Consider the following 18952-nt stretch of genomic DNA (forward strand, 5'->3'; position numbering starts at 1 on the left):
GTCTCTGATTCTCTCTCTCTCTCGCTCTCTCTCTCTGTTTCTCTCTCGCTCTCTCTCTCTCTCTCTCTCTCTCCCTGTCTCTTCCCTGTTATCTCTCTACCTCTTAATCCCTCACTCATCACTCCTCTCCTTTCCTTATCTCCTTCTATCCTCTCTCCAGGCCTTCGGCAATGCCAAGACGTTGCGTAACGACAACTCGAGCCGCTTTGGCAAATACATGGACATCCAGTTTGACTTCAAGGTGAGCGTCTGATTCACTGCGACTGATACTTCCCTCGTATAGCTGTGGTTTTCTTGATACTATAACGATGTAAATACACGTTGTTTTCTGTGTTTTTACATCGACTCTGTTTTGTTTGTGTGTACTCACATCACTCCTTCCTCCTGCGATCCCTTTTTTTCTGGGTTCACAAAATATGTTTCGGACGACAAAATCCCTTTCATGCATGTTGTATGAACTCTCCGTCATTCAGTACCTCACCCTCTCCTCCTCCTCCTCCTCTCCCCCCCCCCCCCCCTGGCCTTTATCCCGTCGGCAGGGCGCCCCAGTGGGAGGCCACATCATCAACTACCTGCTGGAGAAGTCCCGGGTGGTCCACCAGAACCACGGGGAGAGGAACTTCCACATCTTCTACCAGCTGATCGAGGGAGGAGAGGAGGACCTGCTGAGAAGCCTGGGCCTGGAGAGGAACCCTCAGCAGTACCAGTACCTGGTCAAAGTCAGTATCCAGTACTTGTGTGTGTGAGAGAGTGCGTGTGTGTGTCTCTGTGTCCGTCCGTCCCAGTGGGAGTTCTGGTTAATAGGCTCTCAGTCAGGGACCCTCATGAGGAGCTTTCCTCAGGGGGGGAAATCTGCCTCAAGGCACGAGCTGAACCTTTCCCTTGATGATCACACACACACACACACACACACACAGCTAACGATCAATAACACCTCACATGTGTGTTTGTGTAAACAGGTGTTACTTTACATGTGAACACATATGTACAACCTACTGTTGTGTATTTTGCTGGACCTGTTCATAGAAGTAGATGATAAATATATCGTCTGTTCAGAGTGATAAAGGTGTGTGTGTGTGTGTGCGTGTGTGTGTGTGTGTGTTTTCCAAAGGGTAACTGTCCCAAAGTGAGCTCCATCAACGACCGCAGTGATTGGAAGACGGTGAGGAAAGCCTTGACTGTGATTGGCTTCAGCGGGGACGATGTGGAGGTAAGTCTGCGAGCTGTGTACGTCGGGTCGGTGTGGCTGAACGAGGTGCTTCTGCAGTTAAAAACAGTAATTAACAGTTATACACATTGTTAGTAGACAGAGCTACGTATTACCAGCTGCACTGTGAACACTGAGGAGGCTGTTTCTGCTTCAGACCAGTGCTGTGGGTGTTTGTTAGACGTGTGTGTGGTGGTTGTTCTGTAGTGAGAACTTGTTTTTATTTTAGTCCTCCTACATGCCTCATGGCTCTGGGCTTGCTTCCAGAGCTTTTTATTGTTGTTTCTTAGATCTCACACTTCTTATAGAGCAGTAGTGAGTGTGTGCAGCTCTGCTACCAACGTTGCTACGATCCTCTCCTGTTCAATTCTCGACCTCATTTTAATCAAACACGCCTTTATCTGCCAGCTCGGTCATAAATTACAATCTTTATTGTGCTGCAGTCTCTCGTTACCTTTCTTCTCTCCGTCTCCACCTCTTTGTAATAATTCCTCCTTCATGTTTCTCCTCATGTTCTTCTTTATTGTCCTTCCTTACCTCTCTGTAGGAGTTGCTCAACATAATTGCCAGTGTGCTCCACCTGGGCAACGTGCAGTACGGTGGAGAGGATGGCAACGCCTGCATCACGTCTGACACACAGATGAAGTACCTGGCCCGGGTAAGACGCTGCACTCAGCAGCTCCATCAACTGCCAACAGGCCAGGAGGGATCGAGTCACACTCGTATTTATTAAAGCATCTCAGCGCTGAAAGTAAAGTTATTTATGAAGCACGTGTAGGTTTGGTTTGCATTCACACTGCTGCCACGTAGAGAGGCAGAGGCGGGATGTTTTACATCAGCTAAATATTTTAGCCATTTATCTGCTGCTTTAAGCAAAGTAATTCAGCTGTTTATCCATTTTTGCCGCTCTCTTACATCTCCACATCTCCATCTTTGGACTCAACATCCCCGATTCCTTCCCACCCCCACATTTTTAAATGTATGCTCCACGAGACACAATCGAGAGACAACATTACCCAGCATGCCCCTTGCTGCTGTGTGTGCGTTTACGTGATTAATGCGATTCAGTCGTCACCGCGGTTGTTGTGGAGCGTGCTGCTGACGTTGTTGTGCTTCCCGCAGTTGTTAGGAGTGAATGGAGCGGTGCTGGCTGAGGCGCTCACACACAAGAAGATAATTGCCAACGGAGAGGAGGTAGGTTTGGATACACACACACACACACACACACACACTCTGGTTGTAGCGTGACAGAGTGTGTGAGATAAGTATTTGTATACAAAGCTCTTCCTGTCTGTGTAATGTCGGCTGGTTCAGTGTAATTCTATTGTAACTTGTCCCCTGTGTTATTGTCTGTCTGTGCCTGTCTCAACTCGGCCTCCCTTCCTGTGTGTGTGTGTGTGTGTGTGTGTGTCTTCGTCTTCATCAGCTGATGAGCCCGCTGAACTTGGAGCAAGCGTCATCAGCTCGAGATGCTTTGTCCAAGGCGGTGTACGGACGCACCTTCACCTGGCTGGTTAACAAGATCAACTCTTCACTGACATACACGGTACACACACCTCAGCGATCAGCCGCTGGTATGATTGCAAGGACAACATGTCTCTGTTTTCACTTCGTCTTTTACATCAAATCACTCAAACTGGAGGCAGACGCTGCAGAGCGTGCTGACGTCTCTCCATTGTGTTGCAGCACAGCGCCACCTTGTGGACATTTACGAGACCACAAGGAGAACATAACTTGTACAGTTTGTATCACAAACAGTTTTGAGAACTGGTTGCCAGATAATTCTGGAGAAATAAAAATGTATATAATACAAAAATTTTATTAAATATTAAATATATGAAAAAAACATTGAAAATGAAATAAATATTTTAGACTGGACAGACTATAGTTTGTTTGTCATTACAAATAATTTTTATAAGTTTATTTAGGATATCACCTCATAGAATGACTCACAAAGTGCTTTACAAGAATAAAATGTTAATAAAATAAATATATTAAATTATATGTACATACAAATATAACACTTCAGGATCCAATACATTCAGAAACATTGGAAGCTTTCATAAGAACATTTGTCTTATCTACAAATCAAAGCGTTATTTATTTACATTTATTAATCAGAACGTTCTCAATAATCACTCATAATCAGCAGGAGGAGGCGAGTAGACACAGCTGTATCTAAAATACACTCTTTTATTTCTATGCACATTTGATTAAATCTTGAATACAGATTTCTTTTTTAAAATAAAGTCTTTAAGTCGAGTTTTCTCATTCAGTTTTGTTATGATTCTCCAACAGGACGACTCCTCCAAGCATTACTCCGTCATCGGCCTGCTGGACATCTACGGCTTTGAGGTCTTCCAGCACAACAGGTACAATAACATGAGTGTAGAGATGGACAGATACCGACACTGATATGAATCAGATGCTGACTCAAATAGAACGGGTATCGGTCACAACGGGCCGGTCAGATACCATCATTTTAATACCGTTGATGTGACCCACATTTATACCTGCGTTATGATTTATTGTGTAACATAAATAACATGAATTAGTAAGAAAACCAGTCACACGTTCATGAGCTTGTTTCCGTCGCTGTGTGTTGCAGCTTCGAGCAGTTCTGCATCAACTACTGTAACGAGAAGCTGCAGCAGCTCTTCATCGAGCTCACACTCAAGTCAGAGCAGGAGGAGTACGAGGCTGAAGGCATCACGGTCAGTGACGGTTAACCCTGAAGTTAACTCCGCAGTTAACCCTGAAGTTAAACCTGAGTTAACTTTGAAGTTACCCCTGAGTTACCCCTGAGTTACCCCTGAGTTAACCCTGAAGTTAACCCTGAAGTTAACCCTGAAGTTAACCCTGAAGTTAACCCTGAGTTACCCCTGAGTTAACCCTGCAGTTAACCCTGAAGTTACCCCTGAAGTTAACCCTGAGTTAACCCTGAAGTTACCCCTGAGGTTACCCTTGAAGTTAACCCTGAAGTTAACCCTGAGTTATCCCTGAAGTTATCCCTGAAGTTAACCCTGAAGTTACCCCTGAGTTACCCCTGAGTTAACCCTGAGTTAACCCTGAGTTAACCCTGCAGTTAACCCTGAGTTACCCCTGCAGTTAACCCTGAAGTTACCCCTGACGTTACCCCTGAAGTTAACCCTGAAGTTACCCTTGAAGTTAACCCTGAAGTTAACCCTGAAGTTAACCCTGAAGTTAACCCTGAGTTATCCCTGAAGTTAACCCTGAGTTAACCCTGAGTTAACCCTGCAGTTAACCCTGAGTTACCCCTGCAGTTAACCCTGAGTTACCCCTGCAGTTAACCCTGAGTTACCCCTGAAGTTAACCCTGAGTTAACCCTGAGTTAACCCTGAGTTAACCCTGAGTTAACCCTGAAGTTACCCCTGAAGTTACCCCTGAAGTTACCCCTGAAGTTACCCCTAAGTTATCCCTGAGTTAACTTTGAAGTTAACCCTGAGTTAACTTTGAAGTTAACCCTGAGTTAACCCCGGAGTTAACCCCGGAGTTAACCCCGAAGTTAACCCGGGAGTTAACCCGGGAGTTAACCCGGGAGTTAAACCTGAAGTTACCCCTGAGTTAACTTTGAAGTTAAACCTGAGTTTTTAACATTTTTCTCAGAGCTCCTCATGGGATTGTTGTTGCAGTTGCGTTTTGATAATTTAATTCCTCACTCTGCTGTTTCACAGACGCTTCTCTTTAAGTGATTTGCAGTAAATGCAGATATTTTCAGAAGCTGCTGCCCCTCAGTAGAAGTTAACTCGTCTTGTATTCATTCACAGTTAAAGTCTTGAATGACGCCTCTTAAGGACATTACACGTCAGAACGAGGTCCACATTACTAACTCAAGACGTCTCTATTGAGTTTTCTCCTCACTTTGCCCCCTTTTATATCCGTTTATATTGTTTAATTGTGCACAACAGCGTCTTGTGTTCGCTCTGATATCAATGCGTTGCTCAGAGAGCAGGTTGTGGGAGAAACTCTCCCCTCAAAGAGTCCATTATCTCCTGACATCAGGACCGTGGGCCGCGCTCGCTGTCATCTCTGTGGAAATGATGTGGCTGTTAGCGCAAACACAACCCGACACTGCTGTGTGTGAGTGTGTGTGTGTGTGTGTGTGTGTGTGTGTGTGTGTGTGTGTGTGTGTGTCCACATAGAAGTGGGTGTGCCAGGATTCCTGGGATTCTGCAGATGATTGACTTCACAGCCGTTAAATAACTTAGAAACAGTTGTAATTGTAACATGTTTAGACGGAGAATCTGCAAAGATTCGTGTCTAACGAGTGTTTTCTTTTCTGGGCATCAAAGTTCAGACAAACGGCTCCTCAAAGAACAATTTAATTCTGTATATCATTGTTATTATTGTCTTCTCAGTGGGAGCCGGTGCAGTACTTCAACAACAAGATCATCTGTGACCTGGTGGAGGAGAAGTTCAAAGGCATCGTCTCCATCCTGGTGAGGAGACGCTCCGGTTTCATTGAAGACAGAAAGCTCACTCATAAGTGAAACACCTACAGAACGTAATTAGGTGTCACATTAAAGTTCAACACTTTAGAACCAATCACTGACTTGACCCACAAGATAGTTCGGACATCTGAGCAGCTGGAACAAACTGTTTGGGGGGGAAAGGGGCGGGCACTTTCAAAAACACTTGGCAGGTGATTGGATGAACCATCTGTCAATCAAACTCTTGATCTGATTCATGCAAACTCTGACCACGTTCTCCATAACTCGGTATCACGTTGACGTAAACGATGTCGTCCCCCCGTCACAGGATGAGGAGTGTCTGCGACCCGGAGACGCCAGTGACCTCACCTTCCTGGAGAAGCTGGAGGACACCGTGGGAGGACACCCTCACTTCGTCACGTGAGTCTCATTCCCGTCTTTGTGCTGTAATAACACGGCCAGAGGACGTTTGATCCCATACGTATTGAATATGTGTCCTGTGTGTGTGTGTGTGTTTCCCTGCAGTCACAAGCTGGGTGATACAAAGACCAGGAAGGTAATGGGCCGCGAGGAATTCAGACTGCTGCATTACGCTGGAGAGGTCAACTACAACGTGAATGGTACGTGTGTGCGCGTGTGTGTGTGTGTGTGTGTGTGTGTGTGTGTGTGTGTTCAGGTTACACTGATATTATTGATATTATAATATTAATATCAGGTTACACTGATATTATTGATATTATAATATTAATATCAGGTTACACTGATATTATTGATATTATAATATTAATATCAGGTTACACTGATATTATATATATATATATATATATATATATATATGTGTGTAAAAGTAATCAAGACAACAGAGAGCAGATGAGCTGAACAGAGAGGAAACTATTTGTCTCCATTCAACAATAGAATCTGACTTTATTGACAATAATCTGATTCCATCTTCTGTCTCTCAGGATTCCTGGACAAGAACAACGACCTGCTCTTCAGGAACTTAAAAGAAGTGAGTTTGAAAATGAACAGGACGACACAAAACTGTCTTTCACTGCAGCTGTGTGTTACATTTGTGTGAAGTTCAGCACTGAGTTTAAATACCTGTGTGTGTGTGTGTGTGTGTGCGTGTGTGTGTGTGTGTGTGTGTGTGTGTGTGTGTGCAGGTCATGTGCATGTCGGAGAACAAGATCCTGAACCAGTGTTTTGACAGAGAGGAGCTGAGTGACAAGAAACGTCCAGAGACGGTGAGACACCTTGTTGTTGTTGTTTGTGTGTCTTTATTTTCTCCACGCTCTCATAATTCATACTCTCATGCATCCCGACATACTTTCCCACAGCAATAAACAAACAGTGGTGTGTTTCCCCTCTGCTGTGGAGTGGGCGGTCTGATGGGGATTCTCTGCCGCCTCCCACTCTCTAAAGGAATGCCCTCTCACACACACACACACACACACACACACACACACACACACACACACACACACACACACACACACACACACACACTTGAACAGGGCACTGTCACAGGCTGGCCAGTTAGATTCCTCCACACTGGTGCCAGTCACAGTCGAGCTCTTCTTCGCTCTCCATCTCCAGCCGGCGGGATTCGATTTTCGACGTTTCCTCTCCTCCTCATCTCATACCTGCTTCCCGTCCTTCATCCTCTTCACCTTCATCCTCTTCACCTTCATCACTTCCTGACCATCTTTCTGTTGTCTGCCCCTCCAGGCGGCCACTCAGTTCAAAGCCAGTCTGGCGAAGCTCATGGAGATCCTCATGTCGAAGGAGCCGTCGTACGTCCGCTGCATCAAACCCAATGACTCCAAGCAAGCAGGTATCCACTCTGGTTTATTTCTTCTTCTCTTGGTTCTATTCGCGTCCTGAAGTGACCTACGATCGCAAGAGTCTAAAAACAGTCAAAAACAACTCAATTCAGACCCTAGAAACAGAAACTTTTCATGGCTTTGTTCAACATACTTTCTCATCGGGTTTCTAAATCCAGCAGCTTTTATCATCGAGTCATTTATCAGAAACGTTTATTTTCTGAATAAATCCAATTCAAGGCAACGATGCTGATGACAATATGGTGACGCTCACGAGTATTTCCTCATTGCTCAATCGAGTTGTTGATTTGGTCACTTCCTGGTCGCTTAACACACGACAAGCTGTGAGCTTTGAGCTGTGATGACGTTCATCCAGCCTCGAGCAGTGAAGCGTGAGCTTCTTGTACATTTGTGACTTTATAATCTTCGGAAAAAGTCAAGTTTATTTTACCATTTTAATCTCTTTAACTATTATTATTTTATTATGTAGAATGGTTTTAAAACGCCGTCGCAGAAGAAAAGTTTACGGTTCGACATTAAATGTCTCAGGTTCTACATTTGGTGCGTTTACTTACATCCAGTAGAGTTTGGTGATGCTGCCGTCATTTAAATCGTAAAAGCAAACTCAATATCTTATTGTGAAATGTAATCACTGCGAAATACTTTTACGGTTCAATTTAAATATCACAGAATTGTTACGCCAGTTCAATTTTCTTACTTAAATTAATTTATGTGTTTGGGCCAGTTCTCTGGAACCGTTCTTGTAAACACGAGCTAATATTGTTAATCTTGTGCTTTCTCGGATTCCGACCCGAACAGTTTGTTTCTAGCTGCAGTGTGAGTCTCCGTGTGGTCGCCAGCATATCGGGCCGGCCTTTGTTCCCCCCCACAGTCGACCTTTTGTTCCAGTTTCTCTGTGCTTTGTCACTCCTACTGCTGCTGTTTAGCATTTACTGGTTTCCTCCGGTTCATTGTGTCCTTTACGTATTTTTCTGCTTCTTCCTCCGCCTCTCGTTCCGTCTCAGGTCGATTTGACGACGTCCTGATCCGCCACCAGGTCAAGTACCTGGGCCTGATGGAGAACCTGAGGGTGAGGAGAGCCGGCTTCGCTTACAGGCGGCGCTATGAGGTCTTCCTGCAGAGGTGATCATATGTTCTTATGTTGTCCAGTAACGTTCTATCACATGGAAACCCTGCACCAAGAATATAATCACGTAGATGTGCCCTTCATGTATTCTCGTAAAACCAACGTGTCCAGAGTAGACACACAAGAAGACACCAACTAGAAGTCAAGGACTCGTGTGATTCATTTCCTACAAAGAAGCCCTGATTTGTGAGAGGATGAGTGAAATATTCTTGTGATCTCATTGTGAATGAACCCGACAGTCTAAGAGTGAACGCCTGCTTTACTGCTTGGAATAATTCCTAAACTGTGAATCGTAAAGAGTCAGAGTAGTTTACGTGATTACGATGATTTGTGCTGAAGGAGTGCTGGAGCTGACCGTTGGAGATTCGTTCCTGTATTTACTTGTGTTTCTGCGTGTTCAGGTATAAGTCTCTGTGTCCGGACACGTGGCCCAACTGGGAGGGGAAGCTGTCTGATGGAGTGGCCACGCTGGTCAAACACCTGGGATACAAGCCGGAGGAGTACAAACTGGGCAGGTCAGCAACACACAAGCCGTCCTCCAGTACAAGCTTAGAGTCACTGTGAGGACTTTTACCTGGTCCTGAACCAGACTCAGCGTAGTCCTGGTCCTCTATCAGACCTCCATCAGTACAGAGACCATCAGAGAGAAGATGGTCTGTTTCTATAGAGTTGTTCTTGATGCTCGTCATCTTCAAAGTACATTTATGATTAAACACGTTTCACCTTTCACTCAATCTTTTAGATCCAAAATCTTCATCCGCTTCCCAAAAACCTTGTTTGCCACCGAGGAAGCACTGGAGACCAGGAAACATAGTCTTGGTGAGAGCCGCTGACACTACTGACGATTTGTGCCGAATACTTTCATTATCGCCATGAATTCAAACCGCTTGTCTCTTGTTTTTTCTTGTTTGTTTTTTCACCCAACAGCCACCAAGCTGCAGGCCGGATGGAGAGGCTACAGCCAAAAGTCCAAATACCAAAAACTCAGAACCTCAGGTGAGGAAACGTACTCGCGTCTCCACTGGGATCGTTTCGCTTTTTCTCCCGCTAATGTCATTTTAAGGTCCGCCTGCAACCGTTTCTCCGTGCGTTGACTTGTATATATTTGTGATTATGTGTACACTTGCAGCTATCACCGTCCAGGCGTGGTGGAGAGGAGTCCTGGCCAGGAGGAGAGCGCAGCGCAGGCGACAAGCTGCTGATGATATCCGCAGGTACGAGACCAGCAGACGGCACAAACGCTGTGAGATTAATTTACCTTCATGACGGGGATGAAGTATGATTCCTTCTCCTCAACCCTACAGGTTCATCAAAGGCTTCATCTACCGCCACAGAGAGCGCTGTCCGGAGAACGAGTACTTCCTGGATTACGTGCGCTTCTCGTTCCTCATGAAGCTGCACAGGAACCTGCCCAAGAACGTCCTGGACAAGAGCTGGCCGACACCCCCGGCTGCTCTCACTGAGGTGAGACGACGCAACGCAGTTCTGCGCAGGCACCTCTTGTCACTGATACTCGGTAGACGGGTACCGATGCTGGTTTGGGAGTTCTCTCGTCCTGTGCCGTGCCCGATGTTAGTCTGTCATGTTTGCACTCAGGATGCTTTCTATTGGTCCTCTGTTAAAAGGTAACAAGAACTTGGCTCGTGAATTTCGCCTTCTTAAGTTTCCTTAAGAAATAAAGCCGTTTATGAGCTTCGTTCACGAGGATGGAGACGTGCGAGGACCACGTCAGGTTGTTTGTGAAGCTGATTCACAGGAACTTAAAGCTGCTAACTTGCTTCACCTCAGCTCCATTGATGCAGACAGAGGTGTTCGTCTTCGTTTCCTTTTTTATGAAATCAACAATCAGCTCCTTGGTTTAAAAAAATCAAGAAAAATGAATGGATTAATGTGAAATCTATTCAAAATGTGTCATCAGTATCAGCTCATGTTAACGGACTCTTATTGACAGCCGGTAGAGTAAAGAACTATGTGATCAAACCGCGTCATATCCATCATTTTAGAAGTATTGAGACTGTTTAAAAGGTGAAACTTTAATAACGTGACATAGCCCGTATGTATCGTGACTCCTGTTACATACGGCACAGCACTGTGAAGTGGATTTCTTTTGTCTTTAGGCTTCAGAACACTTGCGTAAGCTGTGCATGCAGAACATGGTGTGGAGCTACTGCAAGAAGATCAGTCCCGAGTGGAAACACCAGGTGAGTTTAGTCTCTTCACAACCCGACTCTCAGGTCTGCTGCTTCTTTCTGCTACGTCACCGTTATCAACTCTGTTATCTGAACAGATGGAGCAGAAGATGATCGCCAGTGAGCTCTTCAAGGACAAGAAGGACAACTACCCGCAGAGCGTGCCCAAACTGTTTGTCAGCACCAGACTCAGTGAGACACTTTTTAAATCCTTTTCATGTTGCTCTCTGTGTGACAAGATCTCAGCATTGTGGTCTCCTCTTTGTTTAGACGGAGAGGACATCAACCCCAAGGTGGTGCAGGCTCTGGGCAGCGAGAAGATGAAGGTGAGTGGAGCACAGTCGCAGAAGTCACAAAGGGTTCGAAAGGGAGTTTCTGACCGGCGTCCTCTTCTGATCCGCAGTACGCAGTGCCGGTCACCAAGTACGACAGGAAAGGCTACAAGGCTCGGCCCCGCCAGCTGCTGCTCACCTCCAGCAGCGCCGTCATCGTGGAGGAGGCCAAACTCAAGCAGCGCATCGACTACGGAACTCTGAAAGGTCAGAGGTCAACAGACAGTCGGGGTTGTTTCTTTCTGGGCGTTGGCGCACGTTTACCGAGTTACTTTTGTGTCTTTATTATTCCAGCCGAGGGCAAAACTTCCCACACAATTAATGGCAAGTTAAATAAATGTTTTGATTGAAAGTGTAACTCCAAAACCCGCCGGCGGGATTGGAAAGCAAGTTTTCTTGTAAAGATTTGCCAAAAATGAACCGTTTATCACAACCAGAAACTTTCAAAATAGCAGCGTTATCGTCAGATTTTCATCTTTCCGACGGTCCTTGAACACATCATGTGTGACGAGCGCTTCCGTCAGGAAAAGAGACCAAATTGAAGCTTTAAATTGTGATATTTAATTCAACAAAACACCTAAATAAACCGTTTGCTTGAATCAAATCTTGTGAAAAAACATTTGATTCTGAGCTCCTCTGTGCAACTGTGAAGTTGACCATTGTTGGTCTCAGACAAGTCAGTCACGTGACAAAAACTCTGTGAAACTGGCTGAACTGCACTTGTGGACACTTGGAAAAATATTAGATATATAGATTCCATTGTTTTCCAGCTTTTGTGAAACGAATTATCAAATAAATTCAACTGGAGAGCAGAGGAGCAGGACTTAAGTATTGCAGTGAAGAACGAGGCCACAGTGGCTCATCAAGTGTGTCCGTCTCCTGCAGGTATCTCAGTGAGCTCTCTCAGCGACGGCTTGTTTGTTCTGCACGTGCTCAGTGACGACAACAAACAGAAGGTAAAAAAACAAGGACTTCACGTCAATCAACCAGATCTCTTGTGGTTTTTATATGTTTGTGTCAACGGGTTTGATGGTTTCTTCTCAGGGAGACGTGGTTCTGCAGAGCGACCATGTGATCGAGACCTTGACCAAGATAGCGATCTGTTCCGACAAAGTAAACAACATCAACATCAACCAGGGAAGGTGAGGATCTGAGGATCACTTAAAGTTACTGCGAGGAACTTTGAACTTTTAGTCCTGATCCTCTATCAGACCTCCATCAGTACAGAGAGAAGATGGTCTGTTTCTATAGAGTTGTTCTTGATGCTCGTCATCGGAGCCACCGGGTCGGATTCTGGTGAAACCAGATGAACTCATGCAGGTTCACCAGAACCTCCTTCAGCTCAGTATTGACGTATTGCTGGACCCGCTGGAGGACAGGGAGGCACGGGAGAACCAGAACCAGGACTGAGAGTTCCTCGTAGTGACTTTAAGGAAAGCTTGTGTGTGTGTGTGCCCTCACATAACACTAACATCAGTATGTAAATGAGCCTCTCCTCCTACACACTGTCTGACCTTCCCTCTGCTCCTCCTCCAGCATAACGTTTACAGTGGGTCAGGGGAAAGAGGGGACCATTGACTTCACGCCCGGATCAGAACTGCTGGTGGCCAAGGCTAAGAACGGACACCTGTCTGTGGTGAGTGAAGAAGTCTCTTTAGTCTTTCAGAGCGACGTTGTTTGAATAAACGGAGGGTTCTGTTTTCTATATGTGTTAACGAACGGATGAGTTCAAATGGTTGGGAGAAAAACTTAAGTATAAAGCTCAATACTGTAACAGTGCCTATTCATATTAATTGACCCTATCAATCAAGACATCCCTGTTGTTCACAGTATAAGTTGTTGTTGTTGTCCTCTGACGGGATGTTTTTCTCCTCTAAATGTCTTCAGACGGCTCCCAGACTGAACTCCAGATGATGGACTCCCATCCACCAATCACACGCCAGCAGACCCCGCTCTGCCTAAGCCAATCAGACGCCAGCTTGTCACCTCATTGGTGGCATGTGCTTCCAATTAAAAAATAAATTTAAAAAAAGAAAGAAATCTAGCTAAACTAATTGATATATTTATGTTTATATATTATATTTTTGGGTGGAGTTAATACTGTTTGAATATTCTGATTTTATATATGAGGCCAACGAATAACAAATATTTTTGGTGCACTTTTCTTGCACCGCGTGTGTTTATTGTGCTTTTATTTGGGAAAATGACCAAGAAAACAATGAGGGACGAGTCTAGAGTCGATGTTGATGAAAATCAGGGGTAGTTGTTTCCTGTTGCCTCTTTTTCTTTTCTTTTTTTTTTTTAAACTGTTTTCTGCCCGATTTACAGGATTAATTGCTGACACTGCGTTTTCTAACTGGGGTGGACGGTTATTGTTGTTGAAGGCTGACGGTATGTAGGAGAGCTGTTTAGAGGTGGATGAGGAAGTGTCCGGATGTGGCTCACTAAAAAAAAACAGAATAAACAGTTTGATGTACTACTGAATACAATACACAAATCTATGTGTGCAGTGTTTGAATCAGAAAGCTCGTCGTGACGGATTCACTACGTAGAAACAGAGAAATCGAGAGAATGATGAAAGAACGCAGCGGTTTATTTGCCTTGATGCCGGTGCTCGTGCCTTTTGAATGAGTGGAGTTAAGTGTAGATGGTAAAACCCGTCGTGCTCTTGACTGTACGGCTTCTTTCCTTTTGTTGAGAACCACATGACCTGCTGGGACCTTAAAGGCCCTCCCAGCATCTGCCTCCGTAGTCGGGTACATTTCCTCTCTGAAGTGGGGCTTTGGCTGAACTGGTCTGATAGCTTCATGGGATTTATGTGTGTTAGTATAGAGCGCAAAGTACGTCTTCTTCCGGGAACTTATTTCATAAAATGAAAAATATGTTCCATAGTCAACGGTGAGGGACAAATATTTTTTCTTTTTGAATCGTGCCATGAATGACTTCACCTCTCTACTCAACATAGCTCTCCATTTCTACTATTCTGTGTCTTTGAAACTGCATTTAGACCAAATTGTAAAACTAAAACTCACAATTTGAAATGATTTCATTGAACTTTTGGTGTACTTCAAATCTGGGTTTAGCTAAAAACAGTAGTTTAATAAAGCTTTATTGAAACTAATAATAGCTATGTATTGTCTCAATGTTTAAACGTGGCGTTTTAAAAGGAATAGTTGGGAATAGACAATTTGGGAAATGAATAATTTTCTTGTTTAGAGTTAGATGAAAAGATTTATACCACTTTTGTCTGTATGCTAACTGAAGCTACAGCCAGGAGACTGCTAACTTAGTTTAGGGAGAAACGGCTAGCTTGGCGCTGTCCAACGGTCTACAAAGGCTAGCTGTTTCCAGTTGTTATGCTAAGCTAAGCTAACTGAAACTGCAGTTAGACCACATTGTAAAACTAAACTTCACAATTTGAAGCCTTGTTATTGAACATTTGGTGTACTGTGGCTAAGTGGATAGCAGGGCTGCCTTTCAATCAGAGGGTCGACGGTTCAATCCCCGGCTCCGGCTCTGCTAGTCGCATGTCGATGTGTCACTTTACCCCAAAATTGCTCCCGTAGTTGTGCCTACGGTGTAGAAATGTGATAGACTCTGAATTGTAAGTCGCTTTGGATAAAAGCGTCTGCTAAATGACTGTAATGTACTTCAAATCTGGGTTTAGCTAAAAAAAAAAAAAAACAGGAGTTTAAGATTAAAGCTACTAATAGCTAAGTATTGTCGAGATGTTAGCGATGTTTAAACGTGATGTTTTAGACGCAATAGTTTTAGAGAGCTTAAATGAAAAGACTGATACCACTCTCATTGTCTTTATGCTAACTGTGAAGCTACAGCCAGGAGATTGCAAGCTTAGCTTAGGGGGAAACCGCTAGCTTGATTCTGTCCAACGGTCTACAAAGGCGTTATGCTAACCTAAGCTAACTGTCTCCTAGCTGTAGCTTCACATTTAACGAACAGATATGAAAGTCTGATCGGTGATACAAGTCACGTAAAAGTCAAACTTTTTCCTTTAGTGACGGAAAATATAAACATTCAGAGCCTTTTCCAGAATTTTGGCTTTTTCACTGTAGAAAACGCATTTAAATCGTCACGCAGCACTAAAATACATCATGACAACAGTAGAATGTTTAGGCAAATATCACACCAGTTCAGATTAACGGCCTCCTTTAGAACAGTTCTATCTTAAATATCTCTTAACTTTGACCAAAGACTGAATCCTAAAAAAGGTTGTCATTGAAAACTTTTGAGAGGAGCTCCAAAATGTTTTATTTTTTGTTTTTATTGTTCTTTTTGTTCTCGCTTAATGACTTAACTTTGTCTCTGGGTTTGTGAGGCGGTTGCAATACTCCCTGTCAGGACACACTAGCCAAAGATCCCATTGATTTCTAGTGATTCTGTTTGTATGATTTATATGATATTGTTGTGTCAGTTCTGAATGTGTTGTTGTTTTCAGGAGGGAGATCTATATGTACAGTTTGTGTTCTGTGTTATAAAACGAGAGAGTCAAACCAAGTGAGGTTTTGATGATGTGAAACATTTTTGGGAGGAAAAACAGCTTCTAATTATTGTTTTTGTTGACGCAAACTTGTTCACGTGCCTTGTCGGACAGCAATACAACAGATATATTTTGTGGGGAGAAAATACGTCTTCGCCAGTTTTTTTCCCAGCAGCACCTAGAGGTTTCCTCCCTCTGTGTGTATAAAGCTTTATTCAAAACCAAAAAGTTTGTCCGTTGATTTTATAGATACACTCCTGTTATCAGACTTACTGTATGCACCAAACCAATGTAGAGTTATACCAACACACTAAAAGATGAGATACTAAAGATTTGAGAAATAAATTTTTTTTAAAGGAGAAGACTTTGCTTGTTTATTTCGTCGTCTCTGTTCAGCTGTGTGTGTCCTTGTGTCTAATTAAACTTTTGATTTCTACCAAATATTCAGATTTGTGCCCAGACGATATTCCTAATAAGCTGTTTACATGGCTAATTAAAATGAATATTCCCATTTAAATGCAGCCGTGCATGTTCGCCTTTTAAAATTAAATCGGCTCACCAGCAACACAAATAATTTGGGGGATTAACTCACTGTTTAACCTAGATTTAGATGAGAAGATTGATACCACTCTCATTGCCACTCTTTATGATAACAAGCTACAGCCAGGAGACTGCTAGCTTAGCTTGGGGGAGGGGGGGGAGACAGCTAGCTTGGATCTGTCCAACGGTCTACAAAGGCTACCCGTTTCCAGTCGCTATGGTAAGCTAAGCTAACTGAAACTGCTTTTAGACCAAATTATAAAACTAAAACTCACAATTTTAAGCCTTGTTATTGAACTTCTGTTCAAATCTGGGTTTAGCTAAAAACAGTAGCTTAAAATTCAAGCTACTAGCTAAGTATTGTCTAAATATTAGCAATGTTTGAATGTGAGGAATAGGTTCACATTTTGGGACATAAATAGATGAAAAGATTGACACCGCCCTCATTGTCTTTATGATAACAAGCTACAGTCAGGAGACTGCTAGCTTAGTTTGTTTTAGATTAGGGGAGAAACAGCTAGCTTGGCTCTGTTTACAAAGGCGTTATGCTAAGCTATGCTAACTGTCTCCTAGCTGTAGCTTCACTTTTAACACAGATATGAAACAGAGGATGTCTGCCCTACATGTTCACTATAAATGTTAATTTATTGCAGGTTCGACTAAAAGGTTTAAAGTATCAGCACTTTCCCTTGAGTGTGAGTACTTATTCTACCAGTGTCCACCAGTATAAAGTATGAAGTTGCTTAAAGCGGCCACTAGGTGTCGCCCTCGGTGCGAACATCTCGCTCACTGGTTGTTTTCTCTCCACCGGACCATGTGCTCTCCAACCCTCTCCTGAACTTCATAGGAACTACATGTTTGGTTATGAAGCTGGAAGTAAACAGCTGAGTCACCTCTCAGGACAAACAGGATGATTTATATACCCTTTTATAGAAGCACCGTTTTTTTAAGTTTGTTATTGGGTTGCAAGATAACATTGGGTTGTATTGTATTGGGTTGTATTGTCCTCCAAATCAGAACAAAAGAGGTGTGACTTTAAAACAAAACTCCAAAAATGCAAAACAATGATAGTTAGTTTTTTTTATAAACATATAAACTGTCTCACTGATCTTTCCGTTGTTGTTATTATTGCCTTTTGCGTTTGCTGCTCTGTCTGTTAAAGCACTTTGTAAACTCTGTTTTTAAAGGTGCTATATGAATAAAGTTATTATTATCATATTCACTTAATTTCTTATGTTTCAACATGCATCCCATAATTATCCTCCAAACATACATAAGTGAACTACCCCCCCTCTTTAAAAAAAAATATCAGTATTAAGGAACAACACAACACTGCCTCGCTCTGATTGGCTCCGGCCGGTCTCTAGCTCAGCCACGGGCCAATCAGCGCGCTGTGTTGTTTGTGTGCGCCTCTCCTGCGCTGCTATAAAGCTCCAGAGCAATGAGGGATGAAAGAGAGAGAAAGAGTGATTCAAAGACACACAAAAAAAGACGCAACCATTGCTTTTTGTGACTCCCCCACCACCATCTGTGTGTGTTGTTGTCGCCGAGGAACATTTGGGAGATTTGACTGAGCGGCTCTATTGTCCTCTGAATCCACAGACTCAGGTAGGTCCGCACCGAGGATGCTTCAGGCTGACTCATGTGGGTTCATTCAGCAGGAATCAACCGGCTCACAATAACACGGAGCGTCATCCTGCAGCAGAGTGCTCTCTTTATCTTTCATTTTATAAATTTCTTCCTCTCTCTCTCTCTCTCTCTCTCTGTTGTTGTTGTTTCTTTGTTTGATGGCTGCAGAGGAAGAGCTGCAACAGGCTCAACTTTAAGGTCATCAGGGTTGTTTTTGTTTCCCCCTTTGATCTTTTTGGGAAATCGTGTAAATTTACCTGCAAAAAACATGCATATGCACATGCAAGTGACATATTATTAGATTAGATGAGTTGTTACAGTTTCTTTCAGTCTTTATCTTCCGTTTCCCCTTTTTTATGTCGCTAGTTCATTGTTGCCATGAAAGTTATGATTTAATGTTCTAGAATAAAAGCGGCGGTGATGCCACAGAAGCAGCCGCGAGGCCGAGGCTCGTGCGTGTGGACGCTCGTTTTGTGTTTTTTCTTCTTTAAGTAAACTCTTTGTTTCAAGCGATGATGGTAATTCCCCCCCCCCCCCCAACAGTTACTGTTGTTGATGCTGAACAGCTGAGCGCCTCTTGCGTATATGTACGTCAAACTGCCGGGAAACAGCGGATACTGTCTTCAGAATAAAAGCATACACAACATTCACTTTCTTAAAAGTATTCAGAACATTTGTCTTTGTTCAGGAAAAGGCAAACGTCCTCCATCCACGTCACGTTTTACTCTCTATATATATATATAGCGCTTATATACGTGACGTGAATGGCCTACTATTGAGTCATGTAGATAAATGATGCTTTACTCGTACTGTTCTTTTTATTTGATCATCTTTTTTTTCTTTACTATATTGTAGTGGTAATTGCCTTTGCTTTATCTACGTTGATTTTTGCTCCCCACTCTTGAAACTTTCACGAAGCGGTCTTCCGACTTTTATTCTGAAAATAACAACCGGAACACTGATGTTTTGATCTCGTTTAGCTTGACTCTTGCTAGTAGATGCTAGGGATGCAGATTAGGGTGGGAGGTGTGTGTGTGTGTGTGTGCGTGTGCGTGTGTGTGAGGGGGGGGGCAGACGATTTCAGACCAGTTCCACCGCTTCATGCCTGTTAGTGACGTGATGCTCACTTTTTTTCA

The 18952-nt window shown here is 43.5% G+C and overlaps 2 protein-coding genes across 4 annotated transcripts in view; both read left to right on the forward strand.

The window, feature by feature from the left end:
* The window catches only part of LOC306779992 (unconventional myosin-Ic-like), a 47167-nt gene extending 31158 nt beyond the window's left edge, over positions 1–16009 (forward strand). For both annotated transcript variants that reach the window (XM_079272136.1, XM_079272137.1), the window contains 28 exons: positions 161–241; positions 540–719; positions 1112–1210; positions 1755–1865; positions 2330–2401; positions 2634–2753; positions 3506–3579; positions 3816–3921; positions 5587–5667; positions 5987–6078; positions 6184–6278; positions 6621–6667; positions 6822–6902; positions 7387–7492; positions 8507–8624; positions 9030–9143; positions 9371–9447; positions 9556–9624; positions 9758–9842; positions 9933–10092; positions 10746–10829; positions 10916–11009; positions 11088–11143; positions 11221–11356; positions 12035–12105; positions 12194–12291; positions 12686–12785; positions 13037–16009. In XM_079272136.1, coding sequence (XP_079128262.1) covers positions 161–241; positions 540–719; positions 1112–1210; positions 1755–1865; positions 2330–2401; positions 2634–2753; positions 3506–3579; positions 3816–3921; positions 5587–5667; positions 5987–6078; positions 6184–6278; positions 6621–6667; positions 6822–6902; positions 7387–7492; positions 8507–8624; positions 9030–9143; positions 9371–9447; positions 9556–9624; positions 9758–9842; positions 9933–10092; positions 10746–10829; positions 10916–11009; positions 11088–11143; positions 11221–11356; positions 12035–12105; positions 12194–12291; positions 12686–12785; positions 13037–13063 — 2634 coding nt within the window. In that variant the 3' untranslated portion in view covers positions 13064–16009. The remainder of the gene's footprint in view (positions 1–160; positions 242–539; positions 720–1111; positions 1211–1754; positions 1866–2329; positions 2402–2633; positions 2754–3505; positions 3580–3815; positions 3922–5586; positions 5668–5986; positions 6079–6183; positions 6279–6620; positions 6668–6821; positions 6903–7386; positions 7493–8506; positions 8625–9029; positions 9144–9370; positions 9448–9555; positions 9625–9757; positions 9843–9932; positions 10093–10745; positions 10830–10915; positions 11010–11087; positions 11144–11220; positions 11357–12034; positions 12106–12193; positions 12292–12685; positions 12786–13036) is intronic.
* Positions 16010–17656: 1647 nt separating this feature from the next.
* Positions 17657–18952, forward strand: part of LOC306780138 (large neutral amino acids transporter small subunit 4-like) — a 28892-nt gene continuing 27596 nt past the window's right edge. For both annotated transcript variants that reach the window (XM_079272362.1, XM_079272363.1), the window contains exon 1: positions 17657–17795. The gene's annotated coding sequence lies outside the window, so the exon portion shown is untranslated. The remainder of the gene's footprint in view (positions 17796–18952) is intronic.

Source organism: Melanostigma gelatinosum (assembly GCF_949748355.1).
Source record: "Melanostigma gelatinosum genome assembly, chromosome: 7".
In the NCBI taxonomy this organism is placed as follows: Eukaryota; Metazoa; Chordata; class Actinopteri; order Perciformes; family Zoarcidae; genus Melanostigma; species Melanostigma gelatinosum.